This window comes from Myotis brandtii, unplaced genomic scaffold (genome assembly GCF_000412655.1).
Source record: "Myotis brandtii unplaced genomic scaffold, ASM41265v1 scaffold443, whole genome shotgun sequence".
Taxonomy (NCBI): Eukaryota; Metazoa; Chordata; class Mammalia; order Chiroptera; family Vespertilionidae; genus Myotis; species Myotis brandtii.
The window spans coordinates 423,207-445,706 of NW_005366952.1; the positions used below are offsets into that span (position 1 = coordinate 423,207).

The 22,500-nt window shown below is 41.0% G+C and overlaps 1 protein-coding gene across 1 annotated transcript in view; it reads left to right on the forward strand.

Moving 5' to 3' along the window:
- NPAS3 (neuronal PAS domain protein 3) overlaps window positions 1-22,500 on the forward strand; it is a gene marked incomplete at its 5' end in the record, with an annotated part of 646,962 nt that overhangs the window by 378,581 nt on the left and 245,881 nt on the right. The window contains one exon of the mRNA XM_014546418.1: window positions 17,074-17,163. Coding sequence (XP_014401904.1) covers window positions 17,074-17,163 — 90 coding nt within the window. The remainder of the gene's footprint in view (window positions 1-17,073; window positions 17,164-22,500) is intronic.

Genomic DNA, 22,500 nt, shown 5'->3' on the forward strand with positions numbered 1-22,500 from the left:
AAAAAAAAAGGGAAAGAAAATCTTGTACTCCACAGTGGTAGAGCTATTTAAACAAACAAAGAAAAATGGAAATGGATGGAGTTGGTCAAAAGATACAAACTTCACCCAGCTGGCTTGGCTCAGTGGTGGAGCATTGACCTATGAACCAGGAGGTCATGGTTCAAGTCTCAGTCAGGCATATACCTGGGTTGCGGGCTTGATCCCCTGTATGGGGGGTATGCAGGAGGCAGTTGATCAATGATTCTCTCTCATCATTGATGTTTCTATTTTTCTCTCCCTCTCCTTCCCTCTATGAAATTAGTCAATCCTATATCATAAAAGGATAATATGCTAATTGACCCTAACAGTGTAACAACCGGAACAACCTGTCACTATGACGTGCACTGAACATCAGGGGACAGACGCTCAATTCAGGAGCTGCCCCTGGTGGTCAGTGCACTCCCACAGCCAACCTCCCATGGCCGGTCAACCTCCCGCGGTCCCTCCCCAATCAGCCCCAATTGCTGGTCAGGCTGAGGGACTCTACCCATACACGATTTCATGCACTGGGCCTCTAGTGGTATATAATATCACACACGCCCTAGAATAGTTCTCATTTTTAAATGACCATACTTATAAAACTAATTTTTATCTTGTTTTTATATTTTTTCTTTTTCATCTTCTTAACATTGCTGCCATGCCCAAATGCCCCACCCTATATTTCCTTAAGGTGTCTCTTTCTGATAACTTCCACAATTCTTTGAGGTAAATTAATATTTTTCTCCTTCATAAATAGTATGACCCCCAACTTGTGTGTTTTTTTTTGGTTTTTGTTTTTCTTTAGTTTTAAAGAGGAATGTTTATGACCAGGATAAAATCCTATTTCAACAATGACTAGAGTCCTTTTCTTGCTTGTCCCTTTAAGTTCATATCTAACTTACTTAGTTTTACTGCCTTTATTAGATTATTGCACTTCCTCCAAGTGTTTTTTCTCCTTATGATAAGGTAAAACACACTCTTATTAGCAGACACTCTTTCTAAATCAGCATCTAAGTCAAATAATAACCAGTGTGGGGCCTGGCCAGTGTAGCTCAGTGGTTGAGCATCGACCTATGAACCATGAGGTCAAGGTTCGATTTGGTCAGGGTTTGATTCCCCGTCAGGGCACATGCCTGGGTTTCAGGCTCAATACCTATAGGGGGCGTGCAGGAGGCAGCTGTTTGATAATTCTCTCCCATCACTGATGTTTCAATCTCTCTCCTTCTCCCTTCTCTGATATCAATAAAAATATATTAAAAATAAAATAATAATAACCAATGTGGGTACCACTTATTAAATACCTAGTATATGATGGCACTTTTATGTGCATTAACTCTAATCATCTCAACAACTCTACTGAGTAGAATAAATAATGTATAGATATAATTATTTATTTTCATATGAGAAAACAGTAAAGCTGCAATTTCAGAATTCTAGTTCGGGTCTATTTGTGTCCAAAGCCCACATGTCCTTTTTCATAGCTCCACACTGCCTTAAAGACTTTGAAGTATTCTTTCCAAACAAGGTGTGGAACTTGTTCCACTCTGGCCACATAAGTTCTTTGGCTTCACTGAAAGAATTGAGGAGATAAGGCCATAACTGTCCTATTGCTCTACTATTGTCCCAAATTTTAGAGTCCCTCTGAATCTGACCAGGATCTTTTTCATAGTCTTGCCTCTTATGTTGAGGAAATTAGAGGGTGAAATTAAGAGAAGACCCTCCCCTCCATAGTGCCTTGGTCTTTGAGCCATGAGCTGGGCCTCTGGAAGGATAGCCCCCTTGCTGAGTCCCAGGCTGGTGAAAGCTACAAAATGTGCTCCTTAGCAATAATCTCAACACACCCTGGTCTCAGAAGTAGTCCACCTGCCCAATGCATCTGTTCTTCCTTCCTCAGTCCTCTTCTTTTCGGGGTTCCTTTAAAGCTCTCTGACTCTGGAAGTCTTCTTTCCCACACCTCTTCATGAGGCCAGGAACCCATTCCTATAGCTCAGACACCCCTGCTTCCTTTCTGGTCCTTCACCTGGGACTTGGATGACACCAGATTCCTTTCCTCAGAAGGACCCTGGAAACACTCTAGACCAGTGGTCGGCAAACTCATTAGTCAACAGAGCCAAATATCAACAGTACGATGATTGAAATTTCTTTTGAGAGCCAAATTTTTTAAACTTAAACTATATAGGTAGGTACATTGTTATTAACTTAATTAGGGTACTCCTAAGCTGGCCTTTGCTAAAATAATAATAAAGCCACCAACACAAAAGAATTACAATTCTTAAATTGATGACAAAAATACCTGTAGGATTTGCAGCTGGTTGGAAAAATACAGGTAACTTTATGCTTCAAGTAGGTACTTTTGTCGCCCGCGCACAATTTGCGGACATGACTAGCACTAACCACTGCACATGAGACTGCTGACTGATTGGCTCACGCAACTCCTGCATGAATCGCGTGCGCCTCCCCCGCGCTGCGAATCCCGTGGCCTGCCTGAGCTGCATCTCCTGTGCTGCGTCTCCCGTCACCCGACCAACACCCCCCACTTCTTCTAACGCCACTTCTTCAAAATAGACTCGCCCAGGCCGAAAACCGTGACCACCAAGGGGCAGACGCTCAACAAAGGAGCTTCCCCCTGGTGGTCAGTGCACTCCCACAGCCAACCTCCAGTGGCCGGTCAACCTCCCGCGGTCCCTCCCCTATCAGCCCCAATTGCTGGTCAGGCATGGGCCATGAAGTTTCAATCGCACTGTACCTGCGCCCGCATGTGGTATTTTGTGGAAGAGCCACACTCAAGGGGCCAAAGAGCTGCAGGTGGTTCGCGAGCCGTGGTTTGCCGACCACTGCTCTAGGGGGAATTGTGAAAGACCAGTTCTCTTTCTGCCACTTCACTGCTTACCGTGTCAGCAGTCCTGTTGTCAACCGACCTGTGAGGAAAGTGGTGGGAAGGGTGCTAGTGTTTTAGCACCTCTCCTCCAGCACTCAGATACCCCTTCTGCTTGGCATCTCTCCATACCTGAGTATTTATGCCTATATATTCTCTTGCATAATTCATTCAAACTTCCTAACATGTCAAAAGGGGGCATTAGTGATGTGTTTCCTTGGAAAAGTTGCTGGATAAGTGCTACCCACTGTTCTCTTATGTGGGTCCCTATAAGCCAAAGATTTCAGCCTGAAGAAACAAATATAAATGATTTGCAGCAGAACGCATAGAATTTACTCCATGTAGTACGCATTTTGGGACGAGGATTTTTGTCCTATTTAAAATGAAGGATTTATGTCACACTATATTATTGAAAATTTTAATTGTCATAACATAGTTCAGTATATTAAGGGAGCCAGATAAAAAGGAAAAATTGCTTTTTTCAAAGAGGTGAAGCAAATGATTGTCTTGTTCATTTACAATGGTGTGTTACTTATACCTTACTGAGATTTTGGAAAAGGGTTATATTCACTGCATTATAGAATATTGGTAATAATGTTGGTCATTCACCATTAACATAGTCTTGGCCTCACTAGCCCAAGTGGAATTAAGTATGTTGATAAACTGTGTAGACCTGTGTAAACATATAGAACATTAGATCTGTATAGTGGGTCACATCTGTGTGCCATTAGGCCATGTCTATGTGCTTTTGAGGAAATGGGAGGATATTATTGGCTGTACACTTTCCTGAAAGGTGCCTATTATGGCAGAAAAGAACAGGAAAAGGGTACAAACCTGGGGGAGAGGAGCAGCAAATCCCTTAAGCAAGTGCCACGACTTATAATGAGAATAGAAGGAACATTCAGAAAGTGATAAAGGCTTAAGGTTGTGTTTATAAGACCCTTAGTATATTTTTTATTTGCTTTGGAATAAAAGTTTTCCATTAGGGCTCAGAGGCCAATTTGAGTCTTCAGGGCCTCAATCCTTCAGGGGTACTTTCTCTCTAGCCTGTGAAGCATTTATATAGAAATTAAAGTAGGTCATCCTATTACTAAGAAGAAGCCCCCAAGCAAGATAATAAAACAAATCTTACTTGTTGGAAAAGGTCAAGCCTAGAATGAACAAATCTCATTGGAGGCAAAAAGAATATATTCCTAATATTCAATCACACAAAATTCACACTAGCCTGCACAAATTTGGAGCCATTTTTGGTCTTCAAATTTTGTCAATAATCATTACACATCTGTGAGTCAGATGTATAAGCATATCTGTAGTTTTACTGCCCAGGGTAGTTTTCACATACAAACGTGTTCAGAACACACATTCCACACCATCTCCACAACTATCAGCACCTCTTTCACTAAATGGTTAAATGCAGAATGCAAACCAAAAGCTAAAAGGAGAAGAGAAGAAAAAGAAATGAGGGGGCGGGAAAAAATAAAGTAGGCTGAAATGGGTATCTAGATGTGAGATTGAAGCTATTGATTCCAAACATGTGCACTGGCATTTCCAAGGTGATACCAGGTGACATTATACTTCCTTACCTGTTTTAGGCTACTATCATTCATGGGGAGGTTGCTGTTTACTTAGACTCTAGTTATGACTAAGGAAGAGTTATAATGGGAATTCACCTTTCTTAAATTAGTGGGTATTTCTTCATTAAAATATTCATTCAAATTTATATCACAGTATGTGTGATAGATACAGGTGGCAAATATCTTCAGTATGAAGGTAGTCATCTAATAGTCTTGGAATTTTAGACACCTGAGAAAAAATACTATTCTATTACTGTTAAGTAATAGTTCGCATGATTAGCCCTTAAAAGAAACCAGGCAGATGGCCAAGTGAAAAATCAGACTTGGAACTGAATCAATATGTTTGCCCGTTCATACCACTGTTGTTGGCAATTTGGATGCCTTTGACCTAGAAGGCTGAGAAAGACTAAGTGGGAGGTGACAGTTGTGGCTGAAGGCATTACAGGGCTATATGGCTGAGGCCACAATAAATCCTATAGACTCAATAGAATTTTAATAAGTCAGCAGTCATTGAGAGGTGGACTGTAATTCATCAAACACATTGAATGGTGGAATATTTCCATTTTCAAATTATTTTGTTCTAACATATCTTTAGCTATTTAAGTCAAAGAGTAGGTAAATGGATCATTGTGCGCATTAGAATTAGACTGAGACTACTGATTCAAGGTTTCTAGTGCACGAATTATCAATATGGCCAACTGCAGATTTCTTTTTAGAATTACTATGAGTTGGCAGATCAGTGCATTTGAATAGATCATGCATAACCTAGATTATTTTACAGTGAATCCCTTGTAGGGTGTATAATGTTAGGCTATTATACAACTTCAGTAAACCACATGGTCCTGAGTCACTGAAAACACTTTATCTGGTGATTCCTCAGGTGTGGTAGGTGATACAGAATTTTAAAGGAAAAAGTAATCAATGATTATTTGATTTAGTCAAACAGGTAAAACAGAAAACAGTTGAGTGTGTCATTTTTGCAGCCTCATCTGGTGGATCAGAAAGGCATGGATATGGCAGGCCCAGGAGTTTCCACAGCTTAGGTACATTCCCACCCTTCTTTAACTCACCTTCTCTGGTTTTCACATTCAAGGCAGTCACTTTAGATGTTATCTTGGCATTTGTGTTATATTTCATCATAGACAACTTTAGTCCCATGATTCCTATTAAATCTCACTAAGAGTTTGATTAAAGCCATCTTTTGATCCAGGAAATTCAAATAATAAAATAGTCAGTTGCTCTTCAGTGATGGCAAAGAATTCTCTTCCAGTCGGGGTAGTCATTGAAGTAGATCAGAAAGAGGAAGGAAACTCCAATATCATTTTTCATATTTTAAAAAATCACTTTACTAAGTCAGTAGAAAATACTAGAATTCAATTTTCTTCTTTACTAATGTCTTTATCCCACAAAATTACCCACACCTCATCCGGTCCTTTCGTTTCTGTTCCTGAATTGGACCATAGCAGAAACCAGGATATACAGCCAAGTACAACTGCTTTTATTACATAAATTTAGACTGTCATTTAATGTACACCTAGTAAATTTGATCCTAGTCATATGCTGAAGTGCTCTACTTTAAAGGATACCACCTAGAGAATCTCTGAAGAAGATTTCTTATGACATGAGATTCTGTGCAAGTCTGTTAGCAAACAATAAAAATCCATAATTTCTTTGGCTTCTTGTGTGTTAAGCAGGCCAATGGGGATAGACAGAAGCATTCCCTTGGAGTCCTTAATAGGATGAGAGCTCGGTGAACAAGCGTGTATGCTGGTTCTTCTCACCAAGATTCACTGGCCAACTGTGAAATGAAAGTAAAAGATCAGCAACGCTTCTGAGAGCCATAGCAAGTGGTAAACCAACTTGTTTATCCCAAGATCATTCAGGACCAGTTTCCCAATTCCATCAGAATAATTGATTTTTACATAAATGTGTAGCTCTGCTCTGTACGGAGCTAAAGCAATGAATCAGTGTGGTCTCTAAGCGTTTAAAATGCACAGAAAACCAATATAAAATTTCAATATTGTAAATATAGACCCACAAGAGGTGCAATAACTCGAAAAATTTTTCAAAAGAAATCCCAAGCATTGCTGATTTCTAGAAGTAAATGTTTCTATTATCATTCCATCATATTTATAGCTTTATGTGGGTCTAGTAAAAATTAATTATTAATTATACAAATGGCATATAAAATAAAGAGCAGATAATTTATTTACAGTGATTTTCTGAAATTAACACAGAAGGTTTTCATGGCCCAAGCATTTTTCCCGGCCAGAATTTCTAAACTACTACTATGGTCAGCTCAGACTACCATAACAAAATACCATGCATTGGGTGGCTTATTTTCTTATTTTTTTTAATTTTCAAATTGACTTCTATATAAAACAGAAATATATTTTTTATAATTCTGGAGGCTAAAAGTTCAAGATCAAGGTGCCAGCAAGATAGGATTCTGATGGGACTCCATTCCTGGCTTGCTGACAGATGCCTTCTTGTTGTGTGCTCTCATGGCCTATCCTGGGTACATGCTCTCTTTCTCTTACTATAAAGCAATCCTATCAGATTAGGACTCCACCCATGTGATTTCATTTAACCTTAATTACTTCCTAAAAGCCTGGTCCCCAAACACAGTCACATTAGAGCAGCGGTTCTCAACCTGTGGGTCGAGACCCCTTTGGGGTTCGAACGACCCTTTCACAGGGGTCGCCTAAATACATCCTACATATCAGATATTTACATTACGATTCATAACAGTAGCAAAATTACAGTTATGAAGTAGCAACGAAAATAATTTTATGGTTGGGGGTCACCACAACATGAGGAACTGTATTAAAGGGTCACGGCATTAGGGAGGTTGAGAACCACTGCATTAGAGGTTAGAATTTCAACACATGAGTTTTGGGGAAACATAATTCAGCCCGTGGCAACCAAATTTGTAACAATCAAGTTCCTTTCAGTACAAATTTTTTTAATACCTTTTCCCTAGAGATACCAATAAGTATTTCCTGAAATGAAACTCATATGAATGTACCAGATTAAATCTGAGGTCTCTAAATTGTCTTTTAATGTGCTAAATTCATTACAAGATTCTTTAATCATTGTTACTACATCTGACACAGATTCCTCTCCTAAAGGTATACATATACAAAGCTTTTATTATTTTCTCTTAAAGAGGCTGTTTTTAAAGTTACTACCTGCCCAGTAAACAGTCAGGTTCATGTCATAATCAGCCACAGCAGAGACAGCATATGGTGCTACCTTGCATCATCAAGAATGCACTGTCAAGAAAACGTAACTACTGTGACGTCCATCTTGTTTTCACATTGACTCCTATATAAAAGAGTATGTACAATACCAGAGAGGGAAAGACCAAACCCTAAGTCTAAGAGAAGAACTCTGGGACAGGAAATAGGTGCATGTGCTGGCCAGCTCCATACCTGCTGGATTGTGCTCCTGTCTTGTCCTGGCAGTTGCCTGTTGGGAGGTATGGTTCTCCCAGCAACTTTGTATTAACTGTGGACCTTCTCTACTTGTAGGCATTAGCACCTTCCTCCATGAATTTCCTTGAGGTCTAGCTGTCTCTTGACTGTACAATTTTACAAATTCCCAAAAGATAAACGTGAGGTAACAGATGTGATAATTAACTAGATGGCAGGAATCCTTCTACAATGTATACATCTACCACATCCTCACAATGTACACTTAATGTCTTACAATTGCATTTGTTAATTATACCTCACTAAAACTGGAAAACACACAAATTTCATCAATCTGTGCCTTTTCCAACCCAAAGATAGTATAGCAGTGGTGTCGAGCTCTGTGATATCAGCCTGAGGTATTCTAAGCTGGAAACTGCCTTTGCCCTGCAGCTTTTTGTTTTATAAAGTTAACTCCCAGCTTCACTCATGTTCTTGGTCTCAGATCCCATGGAAGAATTTTTTTAAGGAAGCAGCTCCTGAGTCAGGCCTCCTTCAGCTTTGGGAAACCTCAGCTGGCACAGGCCTGGGGCACAGTAGGACCTCAACAGGCATTTTCTGAATGCTTCTCACTCAGAACGTATGAGCATGAGAACCGCCTATGTGGAAAGAAATGCTGGAGGAAGCGCAGAGTTCAGGCAGCTGTGATGGGGTGCAAAACAACTCAGTGCCCAGCAGGTGGTCCCACAGCAGGTGGAAAGGGGACCCCTTTCTTAGATCTGCCACATACTGATGCTGGACAACCTACTTAATTTTTCTGAGTCTCAGTTTCCTTATCTGTAAAGTAGGATTTAATACACCTAGCTCACATTTGGTTTATGTACTAGTAATTTGCCTAATAAATTTTAGTTTCCCTCCCTCTCCCCTCTTCTATGATGAATATTTGAGTGAATTGAGCATGGCTTAAGACATCCTATAATATAATATGATTGCATATCCTATATAATAAAAGGGTAACATGCAGATTGACCCTAACTGGATCAGAACAAACACTGGACCAGTCACCATGAGGCACACTGACCACCTCTTGGTCTCTTTCCCCGGCTGGCAGGCTCCGATTGCCTGATGGTGAACGGGGAACTGGGGGTGGGTGGCAGATGGGGGGAGGGGTGGGAGTGGGGCCAGCTGCCAGCAGCCAGGGAAGATGGCCCTGATCACAGGCCAGGCCTAGGGACCATACCCGCACATGAATTTTGTGCACCGGGCCTCTAGTATATATTATATATTATGTAAAGTAGTACACTTGTCTATCTATACTAATAAAAGGATAATATGCTAATTAGAGCAGACATCCATCCGGACGTCCATTTGGACAAAGCCACGAGGGCCTAGGGCCAGCAGCAGCATGGAAGAGGCGCCATGGCGGAGAGGAGGCCGTGCCAATGCAAAGGTGGGAGCGGAGGCGGGGCCTCCACTGCGGGAGCAGCCCTGCCACTGCGGGAATGGGAGCAGAGGAGGCAGCACCACCACTGGAGCAGGAATGGAGGCAGGGCCTCTGCCTCGGCTGGAGTGGGAGCAGCAGCAGAGTTGGGCCACCACCGCCATGGGAGCAGGAACAGAGGAGGAGGTGCTGCCTCCACTCCCGCTCCTAGTCCTGGTGCCACACCTCTGTAGAGGCTGGACAGGGTGCAACCTGCTGTGCCTCAACCTCCCACAGCCCCTCCCACAGCCAGCCTGCCTCCAGATTGCCCCCCTGCCCACCAGTGGGCAGGGGGGCAGGGCCAGCACTTAGAAGCAAGGGCCTGCCAGCCAGCAGTGGCAGCAGCAGCGGGGTGATGGGGTTCGTGCCTTCCCATTATCGGCCCAGTCACCTCCCGCAGCGGCTAAGCTGTCAGTAGGACATCCCCTGAGGGCTCCTGGACTGTGAGAGGGGGCAGGTCTGGCTGAGGGACCTCCTCGCGCCACCCCCCCGCCCCCCGCAGTGCACTAATTTTCATGTGCTGGGCCTCTAATATATATTATAATATATATTACATAAAGTAGTACACATGATCTATATTATATAATATTATATCATATGTGATATAATATGACCATCCCTCTTTTCCAGTATTCTGTGATCTACAGGATGTCCAAGAAACAATTATTATCTATTTTCTTCGTGTCATTTTGTATCATGCAGATAACTTGAAAGACACCAGCAGCCCTGCATGTGACCAATCCCCGTGTGTAGCCACAGCAAAGCAGGGGCATTTTTAAGCCTTCCAGGACCAGTACAGTGCACTGTTTATAGTACTGCTGGCATGGGAATTCCTACTTAACTTGAAAAAGATTTCTGAATTCAAAAGGGAAAGATGCACAATAAGGAATTCGCTCCTGGGTTTAAAGAGTCTACGTTTCAGTAAATTATACCACATGAACAACAAGGAGACATTTGATTGTTCCAATGCATATTTGTGCCTGAAAATAACTAGTAAAGGACCTTGTGAGCAGCAGCACATGGTCACTTATGCCTCAAGTGGGGTCCCAGTCCCACAGGACAAGCCTCAGAAAATGTGGGGTCTGCGGGCCGCCCCTGGTGGCTCAAAGACACACACCCGTGTGATTCCACCAAATGCCACACCCTGTCTTTATACCACAGCCTGTTGTCCATGTGGCTGGATGTTCGAATCAAGAAATCTACACCTCTCAAGGCTGGATGAAAGGCTTGACCGAGCATCCCAGAGAAAAAAAAGCCAGCACTTTGATACACAGCTCCCACAACGTGGAATTTTAATGAGCAGAAGCAAAACCCAATCTCCTTGCTCAGAAAGCAGATGTCTTTGTTCTTTTCGTGTTTTAACATTTTATTAGCTCAACATCACTTTATTCTGGTACCTCTTCTCTAAGAACTGAGGCACGTCTGTGCCTCTCTGCATTGTTTTTTCACCTAACACGTTTGAGTTTATGTGTTTAAGGAAACTTGCCTCTCTGCATTGTTTTCTCACCTAACACGTTTGAGTTTATGTGTTTAAGGAAACTCTTAGGAAAGGTGTTTTGAGGCATCAAGGTGTGTTGTTCTGGAATTCTTTTTTAGCGGAACAGACACATTTTGCCTACGTAATTTGCGGTTGTGATTGGAGAGCATGAGGCTTTGGGTACATAGGACTTGTGCTGTCTTTCGTATGACTGCCTCACTGAAGAGGGTTGGGAAGGGGAGTAACGGGAGAGGCACGGGAGACCGAGAGCTCTGGGAGATTCCTCAGAGTTAAATAAGAGCCCAAAGCTTTGATGTATGCTCTCTCCACTCTGAGAAAATATACTTGACTGAGATTTCTAAAAATAAGGTTTTTGTTTCGGCACAGTGCTGGATTGTTAAGACTCAGATTACAAACACAAAATTTGGGAAGCTTTTCTTCCCCATAAACAGATACATGTGGGCACTTCTGGGCACCGTCCCAGGCTCTCCTTGAAGTAGCCGGGAGTCCACATGTGTGCGTGAGCCATATAGCTCACCTCCTGAGTGCAGTCAGAGGGCAATATGGCATTTAAATGAGCTCTATCAAAGTGTTATTGTCTCCGCAGGCCAAAATATTTAAGAAACATTTTTTTTTCTTCCTAACTCTTTTATCTGCTGCCAAAAGAGAGGGGGAAGATAGGTACTGGAGCCGTGTCTTCAGTCTGCAGACCAAGCTTCTTTTGTGCGTGGCTCATTCCCTCAGCTCTTTCACTATGATGGAGTTGTGGCTTGAGAGCAGCCTCTTTATTCCCAACACTTACCCGTTGCTCAGGTAGCAGGGACAGTTTCCTCAGATAACCTGTCCTTATTCACAACAAAGCCCTGTTAGCAGTTATAAAATACTCGAGCGTAATGGCTGGCACGCATTGTGCTCAAATTCATGTTCTGCTCTTGTCCTAAGAGAATTATATCCCAACAATGAAAAACCCTGGCTTTGGGAGTTCAATGTGTCAAAGACTGTTCTCTAGTGTTGTTTTTTCTCTGTAATCTAAGCCTGAATTAGAAGAACATCACAGATGCATGGTGTGTTGGACATGGAGCACATGCATGCATTTAAATCACGTATATCTTACTTTTTTACTGATGTAATTGTGAAATATGTTCTTTTTGCATTCATAATTAGGGGGTGGAACAGATGGTGAAGGCTTAGTTTAAAATAATCTGTCATTAAAATAACCTAGCCTACTGGTAATTCTTCACTCTAACTGGAGTTAGGTCACAGGAAAAGACATTGGGGTGGTTTTTTTTCTCTTCTGCATTGGAGTAGAGAAGAAAGAACCACTAATTTTAGAGTAGTGATGTACATGAGAGTTGTCCCTATAAAGGCACCATGGTAAGATTTCAACCTGAAATTTGGCTGCAGTGGAATATGCAGGAAAAAGGAAAGCAGAGACAGGCTACTTTGAGAAATGTAAGTCCATTTAGCACCAGGCCGTAAACATTCGTATACCTCAATCATGAAGCTGCAGTTAGTTTCATACCCTGCAAGGAAATAACCTCATCATTTGACAAATACTGTGGGAGGCACAGCTTTGAGGGTTAGGAAGCTCTGCTTTCCCCTTATATGCTGCACTGATGGCAGGGGACATACATTAGAATCACAGGCATTGCTATGTGGAGCTGCTGCAGCTCCCGACTTCTATTTCCAAGCCTCACTCCTACATGTGTACCTCATGGACTTCCTGGGATGTGACAAAGGAAATCTCCTGTCTGCCTTATTGTGATGGCTTAGAACTGGTTTTAGTAATAAGAAAACTGTCTTGATAAATGAGCTACATGCATGCCTTAAAATGTCTGTTTTACTGTTTCTTCTGAGATGTTGCTCTCCATCTGCTTTGAGGGAAGCAGATAGATTCCAGCATGGCTTTCTAATAAATCTTCTCAAGGAGGGGCTAGCATTAACATTTGTGTAGGTTCTTTTTCATCTTAATCCAACCTTAGTTAATAATCAGAAAATTCTACATGCTGAGTAAGAAGATGTAATTAACCCTTTGACCCCAGAATCTTAATTGGCGCCTGTTGAAACAGTGGGCAGATTTAAAAAAAAAAAAAGTTAAAAACTAGCCTGCAGTGATTAAAACAGCTCAGCACAGAGTAGCCTTCTTGATTCAAATTTTTAAAAAGTTCCACAGAACTTTCAGATTAATCATATTTGGTTCCCAGGACTAACTGATTGAATGTTTCTTTTCTCCTCCCATCTTTTAAAATTCAGATACCCACATTCAACCAATATTGATGCTACTCTTAAGACTTTTCTAAGCCCTAGCTGTTTTGGCTCAGTGGATAGAGCTTCGGCCTATGGACGGAAGGGTCCCAGGTTAGATTCTGGTCAAGGGCATGTACCTCAACTCAGTTGCAGGCTCCCCCCCGCCCGGGCCCTGGTCAGGGCTCATGCAGGAGGCAACCAATCAATGTGTTTCTCTCAAATCAATGTTTCTCTGTCTTTCCTTCTCCCTTCCACTCTCTCTCTAAAAAATCAATGGAAAAATAGCCTCGGGTGAAGATTAAAAAAAAAAAAGAAAAAGACTTCTCTAAGCAGCAAAATACAGCTAACTATAGATAGGGGTCACTCTGAATGAGAAGGCAATGGCTACATAAAGAACAACCTTGCCAGTCCACTAAGACCTGGTTTCCTATCCCATTCTTCAATGTGCCAGGTAATCTAACCAGAGTATTAGACATTCATTTCACACTAAAGATATAATAGACTGAAATGGTTGATAAGCATAAAAGTGAAAAATTAGCTAACCACTTTTGTTTTATTTTGTTTTGTTTACCTCTGTGCTGGCATATAACTAATCTGACTAGTTGTTTTTATCCCCACCACATTGGCTGTTATTTTTAATTGAATTGACTGGACACTTTGTGTCATGTAGACACAGACTCATTTTAATCTCACCAGGAAATTGGAACATGTGTTGAAGCCTCTGTTTTTGCCAAACAAAACTGGCCAGTCCTTAGATCACTGCTGCTTAATAGCATCAGATGTTTAGCCTCCAGATATTCCGTTTCCCTGCTATGGTATCCAGACCTCCCCTAGTATTTTAGCAAATACACGAGATATGAACCTAATGTTAAAAATGCAAAGTCCCTTTTAGTGAGAAAGTAAAGGATGTGTGTCCATGGCAAATGAATAGCACTCCGTGTTTTGGAAGACTATAAAAGAATCCAGTCTAACTCTGATATTCCAAGTGTCGGGAGATATTCCAGACTATGTTAGACATCTGGAGCATCAGAATCTGCAAATAATCTAATAGGTCCAGAAACAGAACCCTTGGAGGGGGTTGCCATCCCTCCCAGTCACTGTAGCATGTGTGCTATAAGGGAGAGAGAGCACTGGGTTTGGAGGTTTCTGCGCATTTACTAAGCCTTGGCTGAGCAGTTTGTTAGGTGTTGGCTAGATAAAGTTGAATAATTTATCACCCACTGTTGAGAAATTCAGTCTCCTTGGAAGTTGAATAAACTAGCCAGGGACACATCATGTCATAAATACTTCGATAATACTAATGAAGCGCAGCAGCTCTCATCCTGGCTGTGCCACTGGCTGGATGGATGATCTTGTCCAACCATTTAGCCTCCTTGTACCTCAGTTTCCTCGCCTGTAAAATGAAGACTACACTACAGATTATCTCTGCGCCAGCTCCACCAGTCTTTTCTGCTTTTGATCAGCCTTTTCCTTGTCACTTGTCCCTGTAGACATTCTCTTGTGATCTCTCTCTCTCTCTCTCTCTCTCTCTCTCTCTCTCCCCCTCTCTCTCTCCTTCTTTTCTGACAGTGGCATTTTAGGTTTGAGAAGATGGCTACCCAACTCTTGGTGACTGTATGCCAGGCCATGGCTATCAGGTTGCATGGAAAACCTAACCAGGCCCTTTTCTCCATGGGGAAGGTCGAAAGGGGAGCGTCATAATCCTCATGGGTCACCCTCGGGAGACAGCTTGCATGAGGTGAAGACGTGCTGAATGAGATCCTTCTCAGACTTCCGCAAAAGCATCTCTCTCCCTTTTGCACTGGTTTCAATAAGGTCCCACCGCACCACACTGTAAGCTTGAAAGGTGGATCTCGCCATGGGGTCGAGGTTTTGTCCTGTGCTAAGGAACTCTCTCTGCTAGTATTTCACTCCGTGTCCCATAGCTGGTTCCAGGAGGGATATTATAGAGCAAAGGTGACCTATTGTGAAAGTGACTTATGAACTCTCTTGTCATCCCATTTCCCATGATTCTTCTTGCTACTAATGAGAGGATTCTGTCATTTGAACAAATCATTCAAAAACAAGTGAATTTTAAGCTGCCTCAATATAAATATTTTAACTTCAGAAATGCTGTACAATTTATTTTTTCATTAATATACAATACCAATTAGAGAATCTTTATATTTAGTGGAAGGCGGCATAGTTACCAAGTCTATCAGCTTTCCAGTCCCAACTCTACCACTTCCTAGGGACAGGAATGTTGCCTAACTTTGCTAAGCCTCAATTCCCTAGCATGTAAAATGTAGATAACAATATAATTACTTCTAATGGTACTTGTGAAAATTAAAAGTGAGTATATGCAAACTGCTTAGCACATATTGCTTAATAAATATAAACTATTATTATTATACTATCTTAACCAAAAGCTTGTTTATTATGTAATTTGCTTTTATGTGGAACAATGCAATATGATTTTTGAAATGTTTTTAGAAACCACTAAATCAGAGGAAGAGGTGGGGCACCGCCCACAGTTTCTGACCAGCAGGGCTATGAAAAAGGATCTGGAAGCATGGAATTTGAATCTTATATGTACATATAAGTATATATAAATACACAGACACACATATTCCAACAAGCATAGACACATATATACATAAATACATATATTGCTCTCAAAAAAATTAGTATTTTAGGAGACTGAAATTGCTGAGATTTCAGGCAGCCTATTTTTCTAATTAAATTTTACATTCTTCTTCCATATTTTTATACTTAAGAATTATGTCATTCAGTGTTGCCACTTACCTGGTTCCCACTGTGGATTTCCTATACTTCCAAAGTCACAGCCTCTGTGCATACCACTAGTCTTTAAAACTTCTCTTCCCATGCAAGTAGTGTTTGTGCAATCTACCTGGTTAAAAATCTATAATAATAAAAGCATAATATGCTAATTAGACCGGACGACCTTCCAGACGAAGCTGGGGCTGCAAGGGAAGTCTGATTCCCAGTTGCCAGAGGGAAGCTGGTGCAGGCAGCCGGGGGAAGGAAGGCCTACTCTTGCACAAATTTCGTGCATCGGGTCTCTAGTAAATAAATAAAGCAAACAAAAGACATGAAGATGATGGCACATAAAATGCACTTGTATTATAAGAATTTGAAACAAATTTATTCTCAATTTGAGTGGTACATTGCAGCTGGAGTCCCTGATGATTTAGACCATTTATCAAACTGAAAATGCAGCCCTCCATTTAAAAAGTGAACTAAGGTTTCCAGAGTTACAGATGGTGTGTAACATCCTTCTCCCCCTCACCCCCACCCCCTGCCTTTCTCCTTTAGTTTCCATTTCAGGAGTCATAATAGAAAGTAGATTTGTCACACAAAAAACTTTAATACAGAGTTTTGCAAAAAAAAGGATCACAATTTGTAAGGTCTCAGCCTATAAACATTCCCCCACAAGGTACTGACCTCTCCTATCTGTTCTAACAAAAGGCAGTGGGAGTGAGGCAGGCATAATCCTTTATTAATTAGCAAATTACTGATGTCCATAGTAGCTCAAGGGGTGATTTTACTTGCTCTTCATACGGAACTATTTTTTCTCTCATTTCATTACAATTTCCATTGCTGTTTAGCTATTAAATGGAAAATCTTGCTGATTTAATCTTAGTAACAACTGAATCCAAGTAAATAAATAAATAAATAAATAAGTAATAAATAAATGCAACATCTTATAAAATCAACATGACCCAATTTTATACATGAATGTAATGCATCTTAATCAAATTGACAGGGACATAAGGAAGTCACTGAAATAAAGGAAGGCTTGTAATCTTAATTCAGACCTTTAATTTGTTCATGTATAATGCAATGGTAAAAGATCCTAGGACTTTTGTTGAACACGAAGGAAAAAATGGTCTTTAATTTGATATGTGTTACTTGTATCAGATTCCTTATTAATTAAACCTCCATCATATATATTTATTAACCTTCTTATTTATTTTTTCTTCCTACAGTCCCTGGATGGCTTTGTGTTTGCACTAAATCAAGAAGGAAAATTTTTGTACATTTCTGAAACAGTCTCAATCTACCTAGGCCTCTCACAAGTAAGTAAAACCGTTGAGATTCTTGGTGGTGATTGTGTAGGCTCCTTGAATCTCGTGCTTTTTCTTGCTCAATGGATATTCTGTTTAGCATGAATTACCAAAGAATGAATTATTCTTTGATCCATCTTCCTGACTCTTCTCTCTCACAAAGTCAGTGGGAAAATGGTATGTCAGTTGGGAGCACTCGGAATAAACTTGTGCTCAAAAACTTTAGTCCCCTCCTCACCCCCAAGGGTCATTATTAATTTATTGAAAACAAATGAAGTTTCTTCCCTTGGTTGTTCTGAACTTTGAAACCTCTGTACCTGGTAGGAGAGGGACACAGGGATAGCACTTCCCTTGTGTCCTATTACTGGATGTTTATGGAGTTCCCTGCATTGTCCTGGGAGCTGACACAATGACAGGGAGTCACTGGAGTCAAGAAATGCTGAAAGAGACCATTAAAATGTGTTGCAGGGAGGATTCCAGCAAGGATATATTTTGCTGCTTTTGCAAATGCTTCTGAATGCGGAAAGACAGTTTCATAAACTTAGATAGCCTTGTATTATTTGCAGTTTAATTACTCACACGTGTCTGTTAGAGGTTCAAAGATAAGAAAACGGAGGCAGCTGGGACAAGGGGCAGAATCCTAGATGCTCGTTCTCGCTCTTCCTCTGGAACACAAAATGTTTACCTCCAAGACACGAGCTGTGTCTAAAGAATGCCAAAATACACCGAAGAAAAGTTCGAGATCCAACTAATTATCCAGATGTTTTCTCCATAAAAATGCTGAACACCTGGATATTTGTGCCCATACAGGTGACTGGCTGAGTTTGCCCCTTTCATCTGGTGGTTTGGCAGGAGAGAAACGCAGCCTGTGTGGGAGGGAGTGTGTGTGTGTGTGTGTGTGTGTGATCATCTGCCAAGTTGGATAATCTATTTCTCATTCAGTTGCTCCTCCTTGGAGCTAAAGATGGAGGTAAGATTTGTCTTCTCTTAAGCAGGACCCTCCCCAGAATCCTTGATTCTGAAAGTTGGCATCACTCTAAGGAGGTCTCCAGTGTGGCTGGAACCTTTTGGCTATTAGTGAGTTTGCTGGATAATGGATAAATCAAGAAAGACATTGGGAAATAATAAAGAGATATTTGGCATTCGAGAAGGGTTGGGGGAGGAGGAGAAACACTGCCAAATTTGATAATTTACTGTTGAGAATCCAAGCAAGGGTCCATTAACTCTTCCTTGAAGAGAGTGCAAGCTATTTGCTATAGTATATAGAGTAATTCTGTTTTTTTGTGGACTTCAGCAAACCAAATGATAGAAACGGAGCTATTGTTAACTCAATATTAGTATTCTTGCATCTTGTTGAAAGCTCTGGTTTTATAATTGCCTATAATAATAGACTTTAAGCCTTGTCTTAATCTGTTTGGGACCTCATATGGGGATTCTCCAGTTTTAAAATTGGTGTGCCACCATGATAATAGGTATAAAACCAGAAACACCACTGTTTGTTGTTCTGCAATGCCCATATTCATCTGTTTTATGCAGACTGTCCAACAAAGTTTAATCAGCCACTGAAGAAGAAGGATGAATAATTAGTTTAAGCAGGTAAATGCTAATTAGGGAACTCCTGAAAAGCATCCATTATATACTAGCTCAAAACACATTTTACAGCCCTGGTTAGTGGTGTAATCCAAATTCTGTCAAGACAACTGCATTTTCTGTAATTGAGATGTGTATGTTTGCTTTGCATAACAGATGGCTCTGTATGCTTAGACTGATAGCTAGGAAAATAATAATTGCATTATTCCGGCCAAAAGAATATTAGCTCTTGGGTCTCGGCCATTTCAGTTGGTCCTCCTGCCAGCACAGCATATGCACATATATGGATTGGATTTTCAAGGAAATTGATGCATCTGGAATTGTGTGGCCATCTGAAATATCATCTGTTCAAGAAAAATTTGGCTTTAACCCTGTGCTGGTTTCTCCTTAAAAGCAGTTGATTTCACTGCTTCTCTCCTGTAACATTAAGTCAATCTTGTCCTAAAATCTGAGTCAAATCATTGAGGTTTCTGCAGAATAGAGTAGCTGCGTAGACATGGCACAGTAGCTGGCAACTCCCATGCAGCCATTCCCTGCTCGTATGTGATGGGTTTTAAAGTGTGTGTCGATAGCCAGCATCTTGACCTCCCAGGGGTAGACACTTGCATAGTGTGCTGTTGCCCTCTGGGTGGATGTCTTGCCATAAACAGTCAGTATTCTGGTAGAGGCTCTGAGGTACGAGACGGGGTCGTCCTTTGGAGGCATTACACAGCTGAAATGATGAAGGGTAAGTCACTAGAAAATGATTTTTGCATATACCATTGTATGTACTAGTATTTAGAGTTCAGAACTAAATTTTAAGAATAGTTCTGGGTCAACATGAAAACAGACTGATAAGAGCATGGTACTTTATTATGTGCACCAAAGAATGAGGCGAAAAAAGGCTATGCTAAAACTTTGGGAAGGGATTTCCAACCCAGTTAACGTTCTAAGTCCTAATTGGTTAATTACGGTTCCTGAGACCTAACAGTTCCCAAGTTTCTTCGGTGCCCTCTTCAAATGTGGGGTGCTTGTGGCTGAATACAAAGTAGCATATACTCAAAGTCATTGAGTACATACTTAATCATTTACACACACACCCAAAAACTCTTCTGTGTCCTACAACTTGGCTTCTGTGGTTATTCTATCAAATTCTAGACTGTGATAAGGAATCTATAAAGTTATACTCCCTCCTTTTCTTTGTAAATAGTTTCATGAAATAAAGACAGCACCACGTACCTGCAGCGTCAGAAACTGTCATTGAAATCACTGAGGGATATGGTGAGCATGGGGGTGTGTTAGAGCATAGCTCTGTCTGCATGTGTAACTCCCAAGATATTCCTTCCTTAGTTTTATTTTCTTTCAACATGTAAATAAATATGGTGACTTTAAAATGGCTTATGTTCAGGAAAGGATTAGGGTTATTTTTGGCTCATAAGAAAATTAAGTAAAGAAACTTCTACTGAGCTCTGTTGAGTAGAAAGAATATAGAGACAGCCAGAGTGGATTATTATTCTACAGTCCACTGCGTGTAGCAATGCCTGGTGTTCAGGGTGTGTGTGTGTGTGTGTGTGTGTGTGTGTGTGTGCGCGCGTCAATTATCCTCTTTAAAGTATTTTCTTATTGTCATGATGATGGGAATGAAGGATAAATGATGATGTCTGAACCTCTTCGGCAGAGATATTTAACCTAACATCCAAGATGTAGTCTCAGGTTGTTGAAATGTGTACTGCTGATTTCCTTCCCGTAGTAAAAATGACTTCCAGGGACTCACCATGAGACCTTGTCTTAAAGGAAGACCCCTAAATATCGATGCTGAGTTTGGTTTACATGGAGATTAAATGACTTCTACCCGGTGATGGCCCTCAAAACTGCTAAACACCACTCTGCTCTCCAACTATCAAGGGATAAGCAGGAGTGAAAATGAAGGAAGAAAACAGAGCAGATTTCTAACCCTGAAAATGTAGCAGTAATATGTACCCAGCTTTTATGAAATCTCTTTCAACTTGTAAGAAACTTAATCACCAAGAATCCAATATCTGGTGATGGCCCTCAAAACTGCTAAACACTACTCTGCTCTCTAGCTATCAAGGGATAAGCAGGGGTGAAAATGAAGGAAGAAAACAGAGCAGATTTCTAACACTGAAATGTAGCAGTAATATGTACCCAGCTTTCATGAAATCTCCTTCAACTTGTAAGAAACTTAATCACCAAGAATCCAATAGAGACTTTATATGATTTTTTTTAAAAAGCAATTCTATTCTGATACAAGATTTAAAGCAGCTTAAAGAAATATTTATTTGTTGGCCTATACCCTCCTCTTTCTACAAAGGAAATAGCTTGCATAAACATATACAATAAAAAGTAATGGCAAAGAGAACTAGGATATAAGGAAAAAAGGTAAAAATAGGTACTATTTTACCACAGAATAGGAGAACACAATAGAGGCTTATAAGAAGGGATATAAATGGTCTGATAAAGCTTCAAATGTAGCTATGAACTTCCTGTTAGCCAGAGCAAAAAGGGATATACAGCAACCATAAAAAATAAGGAAGCATCACTTTTTAAGAAAAGTTTTTCTAGGACAGAAAGAGAAAAATAAATCTCAAATACAATTTTTGTAGGGGCTACTATGTGGATTATATGTATTGATTTGCTTCCACTGGGGTCCACATTCAGAGCAAGGCTGTAGTAACCCATATAACAAACATGAACATACATGTTGCAAATCTCATAGGTAGGCAGAAGACTCCATCATCCCCTCCCCCACACACACATACACACTCAGCTGTGGTGTGCCAAAGATTATTTTGAGAGCTATGTTCTGGCATCATCTGCACTTAAAATAGTGTTGACTAGTTTGATGATTTGGGGGCTTCTAAATGAGCTTTCACTGTTCCACATAAATCCTGCATTTTCTTTTAAATACTGACTAGAAATTTAACATTATAGTTGCCAGAGGCAGAGGACCTGGGTCTTAGTTAAGCCTATAAAATAAAAGCCCAATATGCTAAGTGTCTGGTCATCTGTCCAGCCATTCAACCAATCAAAGCGTCATATGCTAATGATATGCTAAGACCCCTCAACCACTTGCTATGACGTGCACTCACCACCAGGGGGCAGACATTCCAACCGGTAGGTTAGCTTGCTGCTGGGGCTGGCCAATTGGGACTGAGCAAGACTGGCTGAACATGCCCTGGAGCCCTCCCACGGTCCCTCCCGGCTGGCCAACCTCCTGCGTCACTCCCCAGCCCCTATCATGCACTGGTGGGGTCCCTCGGCCTGGCCTGCACCCTCTCACAATCCAGGAACCCTTGGGAGATGTCGGAGAGCTGGTTTCAGCCCCATCCCATAGGGCAGGGCGAGGGACCTCACTGGTGCATGAATTCGTGCAACGGGCCTCTAGTCAAAATGTAAAAAAAGAACTCAGCTTCTGAAAACATTTTTCCTTGAATATAAAGTGAGAAATGATGATTCTGGTGTACACATAGGCCAGAAAAATGTTTTCAAGTTAACATAGAGTCTTATTTAAAATAAAATGGGCCCTGGCAGGGTAGCTCAGTTGGTTAGAGCCGTGGTCGGCAAACTGCGGCTTGCGAGCCACATGCGGTTCTTTGGCCCCTTGAGTGTGGCTCTTCCTAAGCCTTAGGAGTACCCTAATTAAGTTAATAGCAATGTACCTACCTATATAGTTTAAGTTTAAAAAATTTGGCTCTCAAAAGAAATTTCAATCGTTGTACTGTTGATATTTGGCTCTGTTGACTAATGAGTTTGCCGACC